Raw genomic sequence first — 19,595 nt, 5'->3', positions numbered from 1 at the left:
TAAGCATTTTACGGTAAGGTTGTATTTATTTATTTATTTATATTTAACCTTTATTTAATTTAACTAGGCTTGTCAGTTAAGAACAAATTCTTATTTACAATGACGGCCAAACCCTAACCCGGATGACGCTGGGCCAATTGTGTGCAACCCTATGGGACTCCCAATAACGGCCGGTTGTAATACAGCCTGGAATCGAACCAGGGTCTGTAGTGACGCCTCCTGCACTGAGATGCAGTACCTTAGACCGCAGCGCCACTCGGCGCATGTGACAAATAAAATTTGATTTTTCTAAACTTATCCTCATTCTCCTAACCTGCCACTTTAATTTAGCTAACCTGCTGCATTAGTTCTCCTAACCTGCCACGTTAATTATCCTAACCTGCTACATTAGCTCTCTTAACCTGCTATGTAATCATTAAGCTGACCGGCAGTGCCCTTGGCTATGGCCGGTCTAACCAATAACAGAGCGCTGATGTTACATTACATCCACCACTGTTGATCCACCCACTTCTTTTGCAACGCCCACTTCAGACACAGTCCAAGCATGCATTTAACCATACTTTCAATGGCCTACCCATGCTGTCACATGCGCTATTGTGGCACAGATATAAACATGAGTCCTCTATCTATCTCTATGAGCTAGCCTAACCGGAGCCAGCTGTGTCAGATGAATAGAGAGAAATAGGTTGTCATTTGTTCAGAAACTTACTCTGACGTTACAATTATTGAATTGTCATCGAAATATTTGAATAATGGATTTAAACAGTGTCCTGTTGCAGCTTGAAACTGACAATGAAGAGGACATTGAAAGGCTTTTGCACCAGTACAACGGAGAGGTGGGTGGATTCTCCTCGCTTTGACGTTTACCAAAACAAAGGCATTAGCTAGCTAATTTAACGTGCTAGCTAGCCATCTAAAAACATTTACAGAATCATAGCTGCTAAAATGAGTACTAAAACGATATGTCTAGCTAGAACTTGCATTTCCACTCTGCATGGAATCAACGAGTTTAATGCCCATTGCTGTGTTGCAGGAAGTGATTAACATATTTTCATCGTGGCTTGGTTGCTGCTGGTTGATTGGGTGGTGTTGTCCAAATATTGCAGGGTATCTCTTGCTAACCATGTGTGCATGCAATGACAGCATGCTTAATGTTATTTGGTAGCTAGTTAACTTTACAGTTTAATTATTTTGTGTATCTAGCTCCCATTTAGTAACAGCTGTTGCAGCTCTTCCTGCTGTAACTTGAGCTTGGTAGCCAACGCGGTTGGTGGCTGTCACTTATACCCAGAACAGAGGTTGCTGATGGAAGGAGCTATAGGAGGATGGGCTCATTGTAATGGCTGGAATGGAATAAATGGACCGGTATCAAACAAATGGAAACCATTTTAGACTCCGTTCCAATTTATTATATTCCAGCCATTACAAACAGCTCTTCCCACCATCCTCTGACCAAGAGTGTCTGATAGGATATAATTTGCATTACGATCTTATAGGTCATGCACTTGTAGTTCTGATCAGTTTGCACATCTCTAGTTATCAATGACCAGCAGCCTCTTCTGCTTATCTGTTACTGTATTTTAGAAGCACATTTATTCCAGATAACATTACTGAGAATATGCTACTTTCTTCATGCACTGTTGCATAGATGAAGGTGACAAAGCACATTTAGCAAAGGAATATGCATTTGACTTTTGTCTCATTGGGCATTGTTTTGTATTTTCAGAATAATCTCACATTCACCTTTGACCCAAAAGGGGAGGATCTACGAAGTGTAAGTAAACGCTCTTTGCGTTGTCTGATGCTTTACTTTCACTTATAGGCTGATGCTTCTACTCCCTTGTGTGTTTGATGGTGAACCAACAGTCTCTCTCTCCCTGTGCAGAGGCTGTGTCAGGGCCTACTGACTGTGCTGGGGAGGCAGTTTGGGCCTCGCTGTCAGAGTACCTGCCTGGAGACCCTCCGCATTCTGTCCCGAGACAAGCGGGTCCTGGGCCCTGTGGGAACCCGGGAGGGTATGCTGGTCCTGGCCGGGCTGGCCCGGTTGCGGGGGGGGAGTGGAAGGGGGTGACAGCCTGCAGGGGGAGGTCCAGATAGAGGAGAAAGAGAGGGTAGTGGTGGAGGCCCTCAAGTGCCTGTGTAATGTGGTGTTCAACAGCGCAGCGGCGCAGCAGGTGGGCGCCGATGTGCAGCTGGCACGGGGTCTGTGTGCCCGCCTGCACGCCACCCGCACTGGGCGCCACGAGGTGGGCCTGTTCTCTCTGCGCCTGCTCTTCCTCCTCTCGGCGCTGCGACCAGACGTCCGGGGGGGCACTCCGGAGGGAGCTGCGTGCCGTGGGGCTCCTCACAGAGGTGCTGGAGTGTACCCTGGATGTACGCTGGGTGGGCCCCTACGAGGCGGCCCCTCCGGACCCCCAGGCCCTGCCCATCCCTGCTGAAGACAATGAGAGGGCCATGGAGGCCCTGAAAGCCCTGTTCAACCTCACGCTGTCTGACACTAGCGACGAGGTGAGTTTACACGGTTACACTCACTGTCTGTTAAACATTGATTTTCTGCTTTGTAGTTGTTTCATTTTTAAAGAGGATATGTACTCAGTGTTTGTAATGTACGCTCGCCGGACAGTTTATTAGGTTCACGAAAATGGATCACGTGGCCGTGGCTTGCTATGTAAAGCAGGCATTGAGGCATTCAGTTACTGTTCGATTGAACGTTAGAATGGGCCAAACAAGTGACATAAGTGACTTTGAGCGTGGTATGATCATCGGTCCAGGTGCGGCAGATCCAGTGTCTCAGAAACGGACGCCCTCTGGGCTTTTCACGCACGACAGTGTCTAGGGTTTACAGAGAATCATGCGACAAACAAAACATCCAGTCAGCAGCAGTCCTGTGGGTGAAAACAGCTCGTTGATGAGAGGTCGAAGGAGAATGGCAAGAATCGTGCAAGCTAACAAACCACAAACAGACAAATAATGGTGCAGTACAGTGGTGTGCAGAACGGCATCTTAGAACGCACAACACGTCGATCCTTGTCACAGATGGGCTATTGCAGCAGACGACCACACCGGGTTTTACTCCTATCAGCTAAAACAAGAAGAAGCTGCTCCAGTGGGCACGCCATCACCAACACTGGACAATAGAGTGGAAAAACATTGCCTGGTCTGATGAATCCTGGTTCCTGTTGCGTCATGCTGATGGCAGAGTCAGGATTTGGTACAGGCTGTGGTGTACTGGTGTTGGAATGTTTTCCACGCACACTTTAGGTCCCTTGATACCAATTGAGCAACAAATGTTTCTGACACCTTGTACAATCCATGCCCAAAGAATTCAGGCTGGTCTGGAGGCAAAGGGGGGTTTGAGCTGGTACTAGATGGGTGTACCTAATAAACTGTGTGTATTCAGAGCTCACAGAAGGCTAGACACTGCAGCCATGAGCACAGTGCATGTGTTTAGAGATACTGCATGAACATAAATGCATTGCATCACCTTGGCTGTGGATGGACACATCTCCCCTGTGAATATTTAGAATTCAGCATTGAAGCCACCAAACTTCGCATGCTTTGGTTGAAGGCTACTATTTAACAATGGTGTATCAACAAGACTTGGCTTTGTTGAGTGACTGTTGATGCTAGCTCATGGGAACAGACAGCTTCTCTATCCCTTAATGGAAAGACCTAACTAAACCTATGCAGCAATATGAGGTTTATCAGCGATCTGACCTCCCTTAAGCCACTTTGGCACCTTCACAACTTTCTCGATTAGCCATGGGGGGCTAGTGAAATTCTTATGTCACTCAGCCCCTTCAGCATTCGCTCAACCTATAGCATCACAGAATGAACACGTCCCCCTGCTAAATTAAACCTGTTATGGCTAGGGGGCAGTATTTTCACGGCTGGATAAAAAACGTACCCGATTTAATCTGGTTACTACTCCTGCCCAGTAACTAGAATATGCATATAATTATTGGCTTTGGATAGAAAACACTCCAAAGTTTCTAAAACTGTTTGAATGGTGTCTGTGAGTATAACAGAACTCAAATGGCAGGTCAAAACCTGAGAGATTCCTTTACAGGAAGTGGCCTGTCTGACCATTTCTTGAACTTCTTTGCCATCTCTATCTTTTACAAAGGATCTCTGCTCTAACGTGACACTTCCTACGTCTTCCATGGGCGCTCAGAGCCCGGGAAAAACCTGAATGTCGTCATCCCAGACCCAGGCTGAAACACATTATCGCCTTTCTCAAGTGGCCGATCAAGGGACTGTGGGCTTAGGCGCGTGCCCTGGCCGCCCCCGTCTTTGTGATTTTTTTTTTCCCTCTGTTTGCCGAAAAGAAGATTCCCGGTCGGAATATTATCGCTTTTTTACGAGATAAATTGATTTTAAACAGCGGTTGACATGCTTCGAAGTACGGTAATGGAATATTTAGAATTTTTTTGTCACGAATTGCGCCATGCGTGCGACCCTGACTTACCATTTCGGATAGTGTCAAAACGCCGCTATTCGGATATAACGATGGATTATTTTGGACCAAACCAACATTTGTTATTGAAGTAGCAGTCCTGGGAGTGCATTCTGATGAAGACAACAAAAGGTAATCAAACTTTTATAATAGTAAATCTGATATTGGTGAGTGCTAAACTTGCTGGGTGTCTAAATAGCTAGCCCGTGATGGCTGGGCTATGTACTTAGAATATTGAAAAATGTGCTTTCACCAAAAAGCTATTTTAAAATCGGACATATCGAGTGCATAGAGGAGTTCTGTATCTATAATTCTTAAAATAATTGTTATGCTTTTTGTGAACGTTTATCGTGAGTAATTTAGTAAATTGTTAGCAAATTCCCCGGAAGTTTGCGGGGGGTATGCTAGTTCTGAACGTCACATGCTAATGTAAAAAGCTGTTTTTTTATATAAATATGAACTTGATTGAACAAAACATGCATGTATTGTATAACATAATGTCCTAGGTGTGTCATCTGATGAAGATCATCAAAGGTTAGTGCTGCATTTAGCTGTCTTCTGGGTTTTTGTGACATTATATGCTTGCTTGAAAAATGGGTGTCTGATTATTTCTGGCTTGGTACTCTGCTGACATAATCTAATGTTTTGCTTTCGCTGTAAAGCCTTTTTGAAATCGGACAGTGTGGTTAGATAAAGGAGAGTCTTGTCTTTAAAATGCTGTGAAATAGTCATATGTTTGAAAAATTGACGTTTTTGTATTTTTGAGGAATTTGTAATTCGCGCCACGCCTATCATTGGATATTGGAGCAGGTGTTCCGCTAGCGGAACGTCTGGATGTAAGAGGTTTTAAGATATGAATCTGTTGGATCTGGTAATGAATGTCTCAGTGATATGACATGCCAATCGTGTCTTTTGATATTTATTTATTTGAGTATAGTTCTCTAATTCAGGCTGGTTAGGAGAGCTGTCTGCTTTAACTGCTAGCTCGTATTGTGCTTCAAAATGTTATTTGTCCAAATACATTTTCTCCATTCTTGCCTCTCACCATTGTAGCTGACATCTTGTTGAGTCCCTCCCACCTCAGCATTAATCAGAATAGCCCTGTGTTCACCTCAAAAGTCAATCCTGCATGTGATTCAGGTTTTTAGGTCTGACCTCAATCTCCATAGTAAGTCTCTCTTTTTCTTCTTTTTGAGATGACCCCTTCCCACTTCTCCCACAGCAAATTTTATCCTGCTTACCCCTACTTGCTTAGACCCTCCCCTCCTTTTGTTTTAACCAATGAAATGCTTCTGTGAGGATCATGCTGTTGTACATCCTTCATTTGATAGGATGGTGACCACCAGCTCCGCCTCATCACCGCCATCATGCGCCATCTATTGATGCTAAAGACTCAAACAGAGGACAAAACAGAGGAAGCACACAGGTTGGAAACCCTTCTGCTCATTGCTCTCCACACAACAGAGCTAAACTGCATCCTTAAAGTATCAAAAGATATTCAAGTTAGGGGAGTTCGTATCCTTGCCTGTTTTTAAGACTCTGATTGACAACACTTTTTTGTGATAGCTGCAGTTGTTTCTAATCTTCAAATGTATCTAACTTGTGACTGTCTTGTGTGTTTTTTGTATTTTTTGTCTTGTAATATTTTATGTATACACTGCTATTTCTCTGTTTTGCCTTCTTGCCAGGTCGCCCTCACAAAATAGGTTTTTATCCTCCAATGGGTCTTACCTGGTTAAATAAAGGTTAAAATAAAGTACACATTCATCAGATGGTTTGTGAGAATTAGGCTAATTAATTACCATCCAATGATTACTCTTGATTATTCGGGGCGGCAGCGTAGCCTAGTGGTTGCGTTGGACTAGTAACCGAAAGGTTGCAAGATCGAATCCCTGAGCTGACAAAGTACAAATCTGTCATTCTGCCCCTGAACAAGGCAACCCACTGTTCCTATGACGTCATTGAAAATAAGAATTTGTTCTTAACTGACTTGCCTAGTTAAATAAAGGAAAAAAATAAATTACTCTCTGTAGTCAAGTGACAGAATCCAGTTCATGAGAAAGTATAAACATTTCAAGCAAGACTGTTTTTAGAAGTAATGTACGCTGAGTGCACAAAACATTAAGAACACTTGCCTAATATTGAGTTGCAACCTCCCCCACCCCCCTTTTGCCCTCAGAACAGCCTCAATTCATCAGGGCATGAACTCTGCAAGGTGTCGATGCGTTCCACAGGGATGCTGGCCCATGTTGACTCCAATTCTTCCCACAGTTTTGTCAAGTTGGCTGGAGGTCCTTTGGGTGGTGGACAATTCTTGATACACACAGGAAACTGTTGTGAAAACCCAGCAGCGTTGCAGTTCTTGACACAAACCGGTGCGCCTGGCACATACTACCATACCCCGTTTGGCACTTAAATATTTTGTCTTGCCACTTCTCCCTCTGAATGGCACACATACACAATCCATGTCTCAAGGCTTAAAAATCTTTCTTTAACCTGTCTCCTCCCCTTCATCTATACTGATTGAAGTGGATTTAACAAGTAACATCAATAAGAGATCATAGCTTTCACCTGGTCAGTCTATGTCAGGTGTTTTTAATGTTTTGTAAACTCAGTGTATATGGCATTGTCTTATCTGGACATCTCGTTGATGGGAATTAATGACACAGCTTTCTTTAGAAGGATATACGAGAATGTTTGGCTAGATAGTGGCACTGAAGGAGTGTCATGTAGAAGTGATTGATACACCCTGTGGCCCTATGGATTCTGTTGTGTCCCTCTGGTCACGGGGGTTTAGCCCATTGTCCAGACTCCAGAGCAGACCTTTAGTACTAGTCTGTTTATACTGAGGAATTAGGTAACCATTTCTTAATGACCATTCATAATAACCAGTACATTAACCACTTTCCTTCCTTCTCCTCCAGCCACGCAATCAATTTGCTTAGTAACCTGCCTGTGTCTTGTCTGGATGTGCTGATTGATGTGCCCGTCCAGGGGGGCCAGGAGGAGTACAGCGGGAAGAACATGGACGTTGTGCAGGTGCTACTGGACTTCATGGAGAAGAGGATAGACAAGGTAAGAACAGGTGGACCAGAGACATTGTTGCCTATTTGAGATCGACTACATTGTGGTCAGCAAATTAAAAGATGTGGAAATCCTGGCCATCCTATTAGTAGCTGTCCCCACACCATAGAAATAGAATTGCTTTAATTCCTGAATAATTAGTATTTCTATGAACCACACCACTTCTACAGTGCCTCTGTGGGAATGCTCGTCGTCACATGCCTCATGTGTGCCCCATTCCAAGCAGGGCGCCAACTACAAAGAGGGGCTGACCCCAGTTCTCAGCCTGCTGACCGAGGGCTCCAGGTACCACAGGGAGATCCGCAGATACATCAAGACACAGGTGCTGGAGTGGGAGTGGCCTCAGGCAAACGTACTTTCTGTGTATTTTGTAATCTGTCCTGATCCTGACACACAAAGTGATGCCAAATTAAGATCTTTAAAACCTCTTATTGAGTGGGATTTGAAATGCATATTGATGACAGATCTTGGTGACATTTCATATTGATATTGTAAAAACATGTCTTCTAACTAAATCCAGCTGTGACACATCATGCGCTGGCCTGATCACTCCGTTCAGAAGTCTAGTGTACTACCGTGTTAGTTTTCATTGTGGCTCAGCCGCCGTTGGCTGTGTGTGTTTCCAGGTGCTGCCCCCTCTGAAGGAGGTCAAGGTCCGGCCGGAGATCGGGTCCACCGTCAGGAACAAGCTGGTGCGTCTCATGACCCACGTGGACATGGGTGTGAAGCAGAGCGCAGCAGAGTTCCTATTTGTCCTCTGCAAAGAGAACGGTGAGAAAGCGAAAGAGGGAGATGGAGCACGCTGTATGAGTTGGCGAAGTTGAGTTTCACACTGAAATGTGTTAATGTCAATGCAACCCTGATGTATAAATCCTACATACAGTAGTGTTGTACTGATCCCCTGCCCCCCTCTATTCTTCCAGTGAACAACCTGTTGAAGTACACAGGGTATGGTAACGCAGCAGGACTCCTGGTGGCTCGAGGCCTGCTGGCAGGGGGGCGAGGAGAGACAAAGTATTCAGATGACGAAGACTCCGACACTGAAGAGTACAAATCGGCTAAACCTTTGTGAGTAGGCAGGAGCTTTAAATGTAGGACCATAGACACGCATGCATTGATTTGAATCGCTAAATGTAGGGATGAAATGTTGGGTTGGCTTTAGGGTGTGTCATTGAAGTGACCAGTATATTGATTTACTTTTAAATACAGCATAATCCATAGGGCCAAGGGGTGTATCATCAATCACTTTTACATGACACCCCTTCTGTGACACACTCAATCTAAAACATTCAGGACAGCCTAGCATTGGGTCATAATCACTGAAGTCTTCCCTGTCTTATCTGTTCTGTTGTCTCTCTTTCTGTCTCAGCATCAACCCCATCACGGGCCACGTGGAGGAACCCATGCCTAACCCCATAGAAGAGATGACTGAGGAGCAGAAGGAGTACGAGGCCCAGGAACTAGTCAACATGTTCGACAAGTTGTCAAGGTAAGCCAACCACCATACAACCTCATCATGTATGAATGCAACAACAACCGCTTTGTTTGCCATAGTAACTCATTGTAACACTCTATGCCAGATGATTAACCTCTCTGGACTATACAGCTGTGTATCCTGTTTGAATGATCCCCTATGGCTTATTATTTATCCCCCTGAACGTCTGCGGTCTTCATTCACACTGACCTTTCCTTAGCGAACAGAACCTAGCGCTAGTCAAAGAATGATGCGGATGAGAGGCTGAGCGACACTGAGTGCGCTCCCTGCCAACCAGTTCATTAGAGAAAGAATCTCCTGCCGTTAGCCCTGGTGCACAATTAGGCCCCGGCCTTAACGCCGCCTCCGTCCCTGCATTCAGCTGGAGTCGATGGAAGCCGTCGGCATGTCGCTGCAGCATCATTACCAGCACGCCATTAATTAGTGTCCTAATTAGACCACACAGTGGGGTCGGCAGCCATCGGCTCCTTTCTACTCCTTTGTGTGGCGCTTTGTCAGGGTTTATAATAACATATACGTGTCTACCTCCCTTTATTCAGCTTTCTCATTCAGCCCAGGAGCCAAACATTGTCTGCTAACTGACAGGGGAGTGGGACTGAGACATAGGTACAATTATAGAGGGAGGCATGGGGGTGGAGGGCTGAATACATTTACAGGCACAAGAAAAGCTGACATTGTCATTGTTCAGCAACAGAGTGGGGGTTGAGTCGTAATGAGACGCGTGTGCCTGTCTACAAGAGGCAGATTCCTTTCCTCTGAAGCCAGATCCATCCTCCTCTTGTATCTCTATTCTGCTGTGTTTCGGTCGGTGTCAAGGAGACATGGCGAAGAGGGAGAGGTTCATGACAGGTTGCATCCCAAATGGCACCCTATTCCCTATATAGTGCACTACTTTTGACCAGGGCTAAGACTATATAGGGATTAAGGTGCCATTTGGGATGCACCCACAGTGGCCAGCCACTGCCCTACCTACCCAACATCCCACGATGGGCTCTCAGGAGATGGCTCAGGGCCCCGTAAGAATGTGCTTTCTGTCGCTGCTTAACTGCTCCTACAATTAGCACATGCTCGGAGTCTGACCCCCTACACACGCACCCTCCCTCATAGTTACATCTGCTGGCCTGTGTCCTCAGTGCAGAGTGGGGAACAGGATGGGATGCACCATGGGTCCTGGATGGCAGGGAGCTTGGCCCCAGTGATTTACTGGACTGTACACACTATCCTCTATAGCGCCTTGCGTTCGGATGCCAAGCAGTTGCAATACCAAGGAGTGATGCAGCCAGTCAAGATGCTCTCAATAGTGCAGCTGTAGAACTCTGAGGCGTTGTTGTGCCTTCTTCTTCGTGACTGTGTTGGTGTATATGGACCATGATAATTCCTTAGTGATGTGTACACAGAGGAACTTGATGCTCTCGACCCACACCACTACAGCCCTGTCGTTGTGGATTGGGGCGTGCTCGTTCATCTGTTTCTTGTAGTCCACAATCAGCTCCTTTGTCTTGATGACATGGAGGGAGAGATTGTTGTTCTGGCACCACCCTGCAAGGTCACTGACCTCCTCCCTATAGGCTGTCTCATCACTGTCGGTGATCATCAGCTAACTTAATTATGGTGTTGGAGTCGTGCGAGGCCACAAAGTTGTGGGTGAACTGGGAGTACAGGAGGGGACTAAGCACTCACCCCTGAGGGGCCCCCATGTTGAGGGTCAGCGTGGTGGATGTGTTGTTGCCTACCCTCACCACCTGGAGCCGACCAGTCAGAAAGTCCAGCATCCAGTTGCAGAGGGAGGTGTTCAGTCCCAGGGTCCTGAGCTTACTGATGAGCTTGGATGGCACTATGGTGTTGAATGCTGATCTATCGTCAATGATTAGCATTCTCATGTAGGTGTTCCTCTTAACCAGTTGGGAGTGGGCAGTGGGCAGTGTGGGCAATCGAGGTTGTGCAATCTGTGGATCTGTTGGGGCGGTATGTGAATTGAAGTGGGTCTTGGATGATGGTGTTGTGAGCCATGACCAGCCTTTCAAAGCATTTCATTGCTACAGGGACTATGGTCGTCTGCTTGAAACATGTAGGTATTAGACTGGGTCAGGGAGAGGTTGAATATGTCAGTGAAGACACTTGCCAGCTGGTCAGCGCATGATTTGAATACAAGTCCTGGTAATCTGTCTGTAAACTATGTGGCCTCGACAACGGTGCCAGATCAGTCGCCAGGAACAGCTGGTGCTCTCAGGCATGGTTCTGTGTTGCTTGCCTCGAAGCGAGCATAGAAGGAATTTAGCTTGTCTGGTAAGCTCGCGTCACTGAGCAGCTCCCTGCTAGATTTCCCTTTGTAATCCGTGATAGTTTGCAACCCCTGCCACATCCGACAAGCGTCTGAGTCGGTGTAGTAGTATTCCATCTTAGTCCTGTATTGATGTTTTGACTGTTTGGTGGCTCGTCAGAAGTCGTAGCGGGATTTATAATAAGGGTCCGGATTAGTGTCCCAATCCTTGAAAGCGGCAGCTCTAGCCTTTAGCGCATGTAATCCTTGGCTTCTGGTTGGGATATGTTCATACGTACGTACGCTCACTGTGGGGATGACATCGTCGATGCACTTATTAATGAAGCCGGTGACTAATGTGGTAAACTCCTCAATGTTATCGGATGAATCCTGGAACATATTCCAGTCCGTGCTCGCAAAACAGTCCTGTAGCTTAGCATCCCTTTCATCGGACCACTTCTGTATTGAGCGCGTCACTGATACTTTTTGTTTGAGTTTTAGCTTGTAAGCAGGAATCGGGAGGATAGAGTTATGGACAGATTTGCCAAATGGAGGGCGAGGGAGTGCTTTGTATGCATTTATGTGTGTAAAGTAAAGGTGATCTAGTTGCACAGGTGACATGCTATTAAAAATTAGGTAAGACAGATGTTTCCCTGCGTTAAAATCACTGCTGCCTCTGGATGAGCATTTTCTTGTTTGCATATGGCCCTATACAGCTCGTTGAGTGCAATCTTAGTGTCAAAATCGCTTTGTGGTGGTAAATAGACAGCTACAAAAAATCTTGGTAAATAGTATGTTCTGCAGTTTATCTTGAGGTATTCTAACTCAGGCAAGCAAAACCTTGAGACTTCATTCAGATTAGAGATTCCACACCAGCTGTTGTTAACAAAGAGACCCACACACCTCCCCCTTAACCTTACCCAAAGCTGCCGTTTGGTCTCAACGATGCATATAAAAACCAGCTAGATGAATATTTTCTATGTCCTTGTTCAGCCACGACTCCAAGAAACATAGGCTATTACAGTTATTCAGGTTCTGTTGATAGGATAGTCTCGAACGGAGCTTGTCCAGTTTGTTCTCTATTGATTGTACGTTCGCCAGTAGAATTCGGTCTGAGAGATGCTGAAGTGTTCTTGGGAACCGTTTGGTTGTTACTGTTTTCAATGCGTCTGTTTTTCTAAAGTAGGCTAAACTTCGAAGACAAAAGGCATTAGATAACATTTCCTTTGTTCTGTATTCATACCACACAAACAAAATATTACTTGGCTCCCCTCCCAGTCTTACCAAGACTTCTTTATCATAGTCCTCCTGAGCTTTACTGTTTTTGGGGGAATGATATGTTCATTTGTGTTTGAATAGTGCAAATGGGGCCTTGGTTTTAAGGCTTTGATTGGCTAATTCTGTGACTGATATCACATCTGAGAGGGAGCTGGTGGCACACAGTGCAGATATAATTGGATTAGGATAGAGGGCCTGGTGTGGCTTTGAGGAGATCAGACAGCACACTGATCCTGTAATTAAACTGATCCGCAGAAGAGGGGGGGAAAGGGAGATGACCAACAAGTGTGTGTTTGAGTGAATTAAGGAGGGAAGGGTCGTCATCCAGAGTTCTTGAGTGCCGGATGTAAGAGAAAAGAGATGTACCACTCAACAATGGGCCTGTTTAGAAAGTGCAGAATACTTAACACAAAAGGTGTTGGGGTTCAAAGCAGCACAGGTGGATTTTGGCAACAGATTGGTCCACCAAATTAAACAAGTGGGCGTTGGACACTCCATTGTGTCATGTGGAAGAGGATGATGCCTGAATCCACACCTGGGACTAAGCGTCTGCTGAATGACTAAACATGTATATATTTGTGGAATGTCCCAATTCCCTGTAAGTGTCTTTGTATGGTTCCATAGCTCTTGTTTTCGGCATCATTTTAAGAAGACTGGCCTTTACATACAGCAGCAGAGTTTTGCTGTATTTGTTATGTAGTAGCGAAGCTGTAGAAACTGCATCCTCTTCTCAGCCATGAGTGACTAGTCTGACACTGTTTTCTCTGCACTCCCCCTCTGTTTGTTAGAAGTGTAACGATCAGCTCCACAGTGAATATTTGTTTTCTCCTGCAGTGGTTTCCAAACTGTCTGTGAATCACAGTCATATCATATTCTTATGACCCCGCAAATGGACCCAAACATATTTCTAATCACCATCAAACACTGTCGTGTTCATTTTGAAACCTCAACTTCAGGTAGTCCCGGCCTGCTTGTCTGTTTTGTTCCGTTTGGTGCCTAGAGAATAGTGTTTGTAATGTTTGTGTTTCTGTGCTCCACAGGCAGCAGCTGATTAGGCCCATGGGGGTGAGGCGGGATGGCTCACTGGCGCCCCTAGAGGAGGCTCTGAGACAGCCCACGACTGACAGCTGCAGCTCAGACTCAGACTAGAGGCACTACCACCCCAGACCCCATATACCTATAATAGGCTGTGTCCAACACAGTTCCCCTTTCCTCACACCCCTGTCTGTCTGTCGTCCTCTGTCTGTCAGACTGAAGGGGCCTTGCCCCGGCCTTTCCCCATAGCCTGTTCTGTTCTCTAAAGCTGACTTATGCCTGACTTGATACGACACAGGAAAGGACAGGATTAAGGTCGAGCACATGTTCCAACCACACCATTGTTACTACTTAAACGTTTATTTATTTGATGTACCATTTCTCTGCTCAGTGTCCTCAAATTTGATAGAATGGAAGATTAGCTCTTAATCAAATTGTACTGTAAGCTGTATAGATGTGAATCACTGAAAGCATGGTAGCCGGGGTGGGGTTTGACCAAATTGTACTTTGATAAGAAATCATTCCTTAGATATAATTATGTTGATTTTGTTCTTTATATGTTGAAAGTGTCAATATTTATAAGGATGAGAAGTGTTTTCATTTTTTTCTAATTAATTTTGTAATTTTTATTGTTTTGTTGTTGGTAACATCAAGTGCCACGATGATCAGAGCAGTAGCCACTGGTTTTACAGTACCAGTCAAAAGTTTGGACACACCTTCAAGGGCTTTTCTTTATTTTTACTATATTCTACATTGTAGAATAATAGAAGACATCAAAATTATGGAATCCTGTAGTAACCAAAAAGTGTTAAACAAATCAAAATATATTTTAGATTCTTCAAGGTAGCCACCCTTTGCCTTGATGACAGCTTTGCATACTCTTGGCATTCTCTCAACCAGCTTCACCTGGAATGCTTTTCCAACAGTCTTGAAAGAGTTCCCACATATGCTGAGCACTTGTTGGCTGCTTTTCCTTCACTCTGCGGACCAACTCATCCCAAACCATCTCAATTGGGTTGATGTCGGGTGATTGTGGAGGCCAGGTCATCAGATGCAGCACTCCGTCACTTTCCTTCTTGGTCAAATAGCCCTTACACTTCCAGGCTGTGTGTTTTGGGTTATTGTCCTTTTGAAAAACAAATGATAGTCCCACTAAGTGCAAACTAGATGGGATGGCCTATTGCTGCAGAATGCTGTGGTAGCCATGCTGGTTAAGTGTGCCTTGAATTCTAAATAAATCACGGTGTTACCAGCAAAGCCCCCCCCCACACACACACACACACACACACACACACTATCGCACCTTCTCCTCCATGCTTCACGGTGGGAACCACACATGCGGAGATAATCCATTCACCTTCTCTGCGTCTCACAAAGACATGGTGGTAGGAACCAAAAACCTCAAATTTGGACTCAAAGGACAGATTTCCACCGGTCTAATCTCCGTTGCTTGTCTTTCTTGGCCTAAGCAAGTCTCTTTTTCTTATTGGTGTCCTTTTAGTAGTGGTTTCTTTGCAGCAATTTGACCATGAGGGCCTGATTCATGCAGACTCTTCTGAACAGTTGATGTTGAGATGTGTTACTTGAACTCTGTGAAGCATTTATTTGGGCTGCAATCTGAGGTGCAGTTAACTCTAATGAACTTATCCTCTGCAGCAGAGGTAACTCTGGGTCTTCCTTTCCTGTGGCGGTCCTCATGAGAGCCAGTTTCATCATAGCGCTTTATGGTTTTTGTGACTGCACTTGAAGAACTTTCAAAGTTCTTGAAATGTTTACATTTTAGTCATTTAGCAGATGCTCTTATCCAGAGCGACTTACAGTATACATTTCATACATGTTTTTCCCGTAAATGTTCTGTATTGACTGACGTTAATGTCATAAAGTAATGGACTGTCGTTTTCTCTTTCCTTGCCATAATATGGACTTGGTCTTTTACCAAATAGGGCTATCTTTTGTACCTTGTCACAACACAACTGTTTGGCTCAAACGCATTAAGAAGGAGAGAAATTCCACAAATTAACTTTTTAACAAGGCACACCTGTTAGTTGAAATGCATTCCTGGTGACTACCTCATGAAGCTGGTTTAGAGAATGCCAAGATTTGTGCAAAGCTGTCAAGGCAAACGGTGGCTACTTTGAAGAATCTAAAATATATTTTGATTTGTTAAACACTTATTTTTTATTTTTTTTGGTTACACATTATTCCACAGTTCTGATGTCTTCACTATTATTCTACAATGTAAAAATGAAGAAAAACCCTTGAATGAGTAGGTATGTCCAAAATTTTTTTGACTGGTACTGTCCATGGGAGTGTCTGAAGTCAATGGAGAGAAATCATGCATCTCATTAAGTCGGCAGTAATTTAGCCACCAGTACGATATGTAAGCTTCTGAAACAGTACACGCAAAGGAATTATTATTATTATTTTATATCAGTGGACATGTATCACAGCTGTATACGGTTTATTTTAAACCTGAACTTTAGATGTTGCAATTTCTTCAAGTGTGTCATTTACTTGATAAGCACACTCAAGACCCAAGGACTAGTCAAAGTTAAAGGGAAAAACTGCAACATATTCCAATTTCCTATGGTGGCTGATTTAGTATTTGGATGGTTTCTGCCTTACCCATTGGGGACTCTTGACATTCAGAAATGTGTGTTAAAATAACTGTTTTCTAAATGTAACTTTTCATTTGCCAAATTCTGCATGGTGTTAAAATAATAGTTCAAAATCTGTATGATTTTTCTATTTTGAAGATGCCATTGATTTTATATATGTATAATCTACTGGTGTGTATATAGATAGTTACATTTCCTTGAATATTATATATTGCTGCATATCGAATAGATGCATAGGCCTTCTGTACAGGTTGAGTTTATAACATTGTTGACCATCTCTCCATTTGAAGAAAATGGGATGGTTGAGGTATGGTTCTTTGGTTAGTGCACAGTACCGCTGTCTCAAGTGTGTCCCTTAGATTTTATCTGGCAGTCACCACTTAATTTTTTTCTTATATATCTGTTCAGTCAGTAATTGACTACAACCATTGCGTCAACCAAAGGTTTTGCGCCACCTCATCGACTTTGCAGTCAGGCACCAAATTCCTATCATATGACGTGGTTATCTATGTTAAACACCTATCCAAGCATTGTGAGATCTGGCAGGCATCTGCAATGTATTCGGGCAAGAATGCCACCAAAGTCAGATTATGGGCTCTTCAATCTGCATACTAGGTTTGGTTTGCTCCTAGCGCAACTCGACAAGGCGAAGTGAGCACCTGTGCCTCGCATATTTCCTTAAAAGACCTTCGCAATAGCACTGTTTGTCCCTCTTGAGACGCCGTAGCCAGTATATATGTCCTCAATAGTCTGAATTAATCTAAAATGACTCAAATGTTAGTAATTTTGACATTTTTGCCTAGGAGATCTTAGTCACGCAATTTTACATCGAACTACTGTTAGGTTCAGTATTTCAAGTGAAAATTAATTGAAGAATCCCTACTGTTGACCAATCACCGACAAAGGGGTGTGAATTTAGGCTTGCCTCAAGAAAAAATGTGGATGAACAATGTCGTCATATATGCACAAACTGTTTCAGATGAGAAGCATGCGGACGCCTTTACGCGCTAGAAATGTAAAGGTCATTTTCGATTGAGCCAACATATGCAGCGTTAACCGTGATTGCAGTCTCCACGAGTGCGGGAACATTGCCTTTAACTTCCACAATACAGATTGAATAGAGCCCTAGAAATGTACTAAGTACACTACAATTAATGTCTCATTCCAAAATCATGGGCGTTAAATATGGAATTGGTCCCCCCTTTTGCTATAACAGCCTCCACTCTTCTGGAAGGCTTTTCACTAGATGTTGGAACATTGCGGCGGGGACTTGCTTCCATTCAGCCACAAGAGCATTAGTGAGGTCGGGCACTGATGTTGGGCGATTAGGCCTGGCTTGCAGTCGGCGTTCTAATTCATCCCAAAGGTGTTCGATGGGGTTGAGGTCAGGGCTCTGTGCAGGCCAGTCAAGTTCTTCCACATCGATCTCGACAAACCATTTCTGTATGGAACTCACTTTGTGCATTGTCATGCTGAAGCAGGAAAGAGCCTTCCCCAAACTGCACAGAATCGTCTAGAATGTCATTTAAGATTTCCCTTCACTGGAACTAAGGGGCCTCGCCGAACCATAAAAGACACCCCCAAACCAGTATTATTCCTCCACCAAACTTTTTACAGTTGGCCCACCTTCCTTCGGGCAGGTAGCGTTCTCCTGGCATCCGCCAAACCCAGATTCATCACTCCAGAGAACGCCTTTTCACTGCTTCAGAGTCCAATGGCGGTGAGCTTTACACCACTCCAGCCGACATTGTGCATGGTGATCTTAGGCTGCTCGACCATGGAAACCCATTTCATGAAGCTCCCGACGACCAGTTCTTGTGCTGATGTTGCTTCCAGAGGCAGTTTAACTCAGTGAGTGTTGCAATAGAGGACAAACGCACTACAGTACTCGGCGGTCCCGGTCTGTTAGCGGCTGAGCTGTTGTTGCTCCTAGATGTTTCCAATTCGCAATAACAACACTTACAGTTGACTGAGGTAGCTCTAGCAGGGCAGGAATTTGACACTGACTTATTAGACTGGTGGCATACTATGACAGTGCAGTGTTGAAAGTCACAGCTCTTCAGTAAGGCCATTCTACTGCCAATGTTTGTCTATGGAGATTGCATGGCTGTGTGCTTGATTTTATACACCTGTCAGCAATGAGTGTGGCTGAAATAGCCAAATCCACTAATTTGAAGGGGTGTCCACATACTTTTGTGTGTATATATAGTGTATGTTGGGTAGGCTGTTAAACAAAAAACACACTGGGATTTGAACTGGGAACCTTGTGTTGCAACCCACATTTTAACGCCCTCCAATCTACCTATCTGCAAGCCTTTTCTTTATTTCACTCTCACCTACTGACCTTTCACGAAGATCTGCTCACTGAGCTTTCATCCACCAATCAGTCCCGGCTACCTCCGGAGGTGGTCGGAATTATTTGATCATAATCCGTTTTTTTATGTCTACTGTTCTAAAAATGTGGGCACAATCAGAATGTGGGAAAGGACACCGGACCAATGTTGGCCCCGGGTGGTAAACAGGGCTCATGAGGAAAGAAAGTGTTAAATTAAATAGTTATTCTCACTCTGTAATAATTCAGTTAATGAGAACAGAGATTTGAAAATGGTTTTCCTTGGCAAATTACCACTACTACCTGCTCACTCTAGCTAGAACATAATGAACTTGTCAAATAATATTGTAACTATACTCCTTGTCAGTTGTTGCCTGGCTACCCAAACTCCTTTCTGCTGCCAAACACAACGCCACGACCATGGACATTAGTTTCTTCTCCGCCATGAGTCTGGATCTGATGCTGTGTTCAAAACAACTGGGAACTCAAATCGCTGACTTCCGAGTGAAAAAACAGATTGGGGGGAAAAAAGTTTTTGAACGGTCATCCTAGTTGGAAACTCTGGCATCTTTCTAGAGCTCAGACTTTCTGACCAGAAGAACACTGACATGATTTGACTTAGTTTTTTTCAGTTCCCAGTTTTGAAAGCACCAAGACAACCTCCAAGATGTTTTTAGGAGAGAACTTTCTGATTGGGTTGGGTTAGTGTGAGAACACACATGGGTAAAGCAGAGGTTTGAAAATGTGTCATTGGCTTTGCTACTCTGATTGGTTAGAGATGATCCAATCAATTATAACTTTTTGTACAATATCCCTAAAATGTTTGTCACTACAAACAACTTCAGTGATGGCAGTCTCAGACTGAATTATGTAGCGAACGATAGCACAGCGGAAGAATTTATTTTGAGTCGGGCAATGTCAGTTGCACAAAAAACACACACACGATCACTTGGGTTCCCGTTTGGAAGGAAAAAAATGTATGTATATTTAATGTGGCTTTTTATATATATATATATATATAAAAAGTCAGGCCTCTT

At 44.2% G+C, this 19,595-nt stretch overlaps 1 protein-coding gene across 1 annotated transcript; it reads left to right on the top strand.

The window, feature by feature from the left end:
* The first annotated feature begins 575 nt into the window (after positions 1 to 575).
* On the top strand, positions 576 to 14,448 carry LOC106561414 (synembryn-B). The gene is given in 12 exon segments (XM_014125364.2): positions 576 to 836; positions 1,727 to 1,774; positions 1,886 to 2,043; positions 2,045 to 2,306; positions 2,308 to 2,508; positions 5,788 to 5,882; positions 7,381 to 7,531; positions 7,767 to 7,862; positions 8,167 to 8,311; positions 8,464 to 8,608; positions 8,910 to 9,029; positions 13,614 to 14,448. Coding segments are annotated over 12 exon segments (1,614 nt in total). The 5' UTR covers positions 576 to 752; the 3' UTR covers positions 13,723 to 14,448.
* Positions 14,449 to 19,595: the final 5,147 nt, after the last annotated feature.

The sequence above is a fragment of the Salmo salar genome, chromosome ssa10, assembly GCF_905237065.1.
Source record: "Salmo salar chromosome ssa10, Ssal_v3.1, whole genome shotgun sequence".
Taxonomy (NCBI): domain Eukaryota; kingdom Metazoa; phylum Chordata; class Actinopteri; order Salmoniformes; family Salmonidae; genus Salmo; species Salmo salar.
The sequence above is the reverse complement of the archived record's forward strand: the minus strand, read 5'-3'. Positions and strand labels throughout refer to the sequence as shown.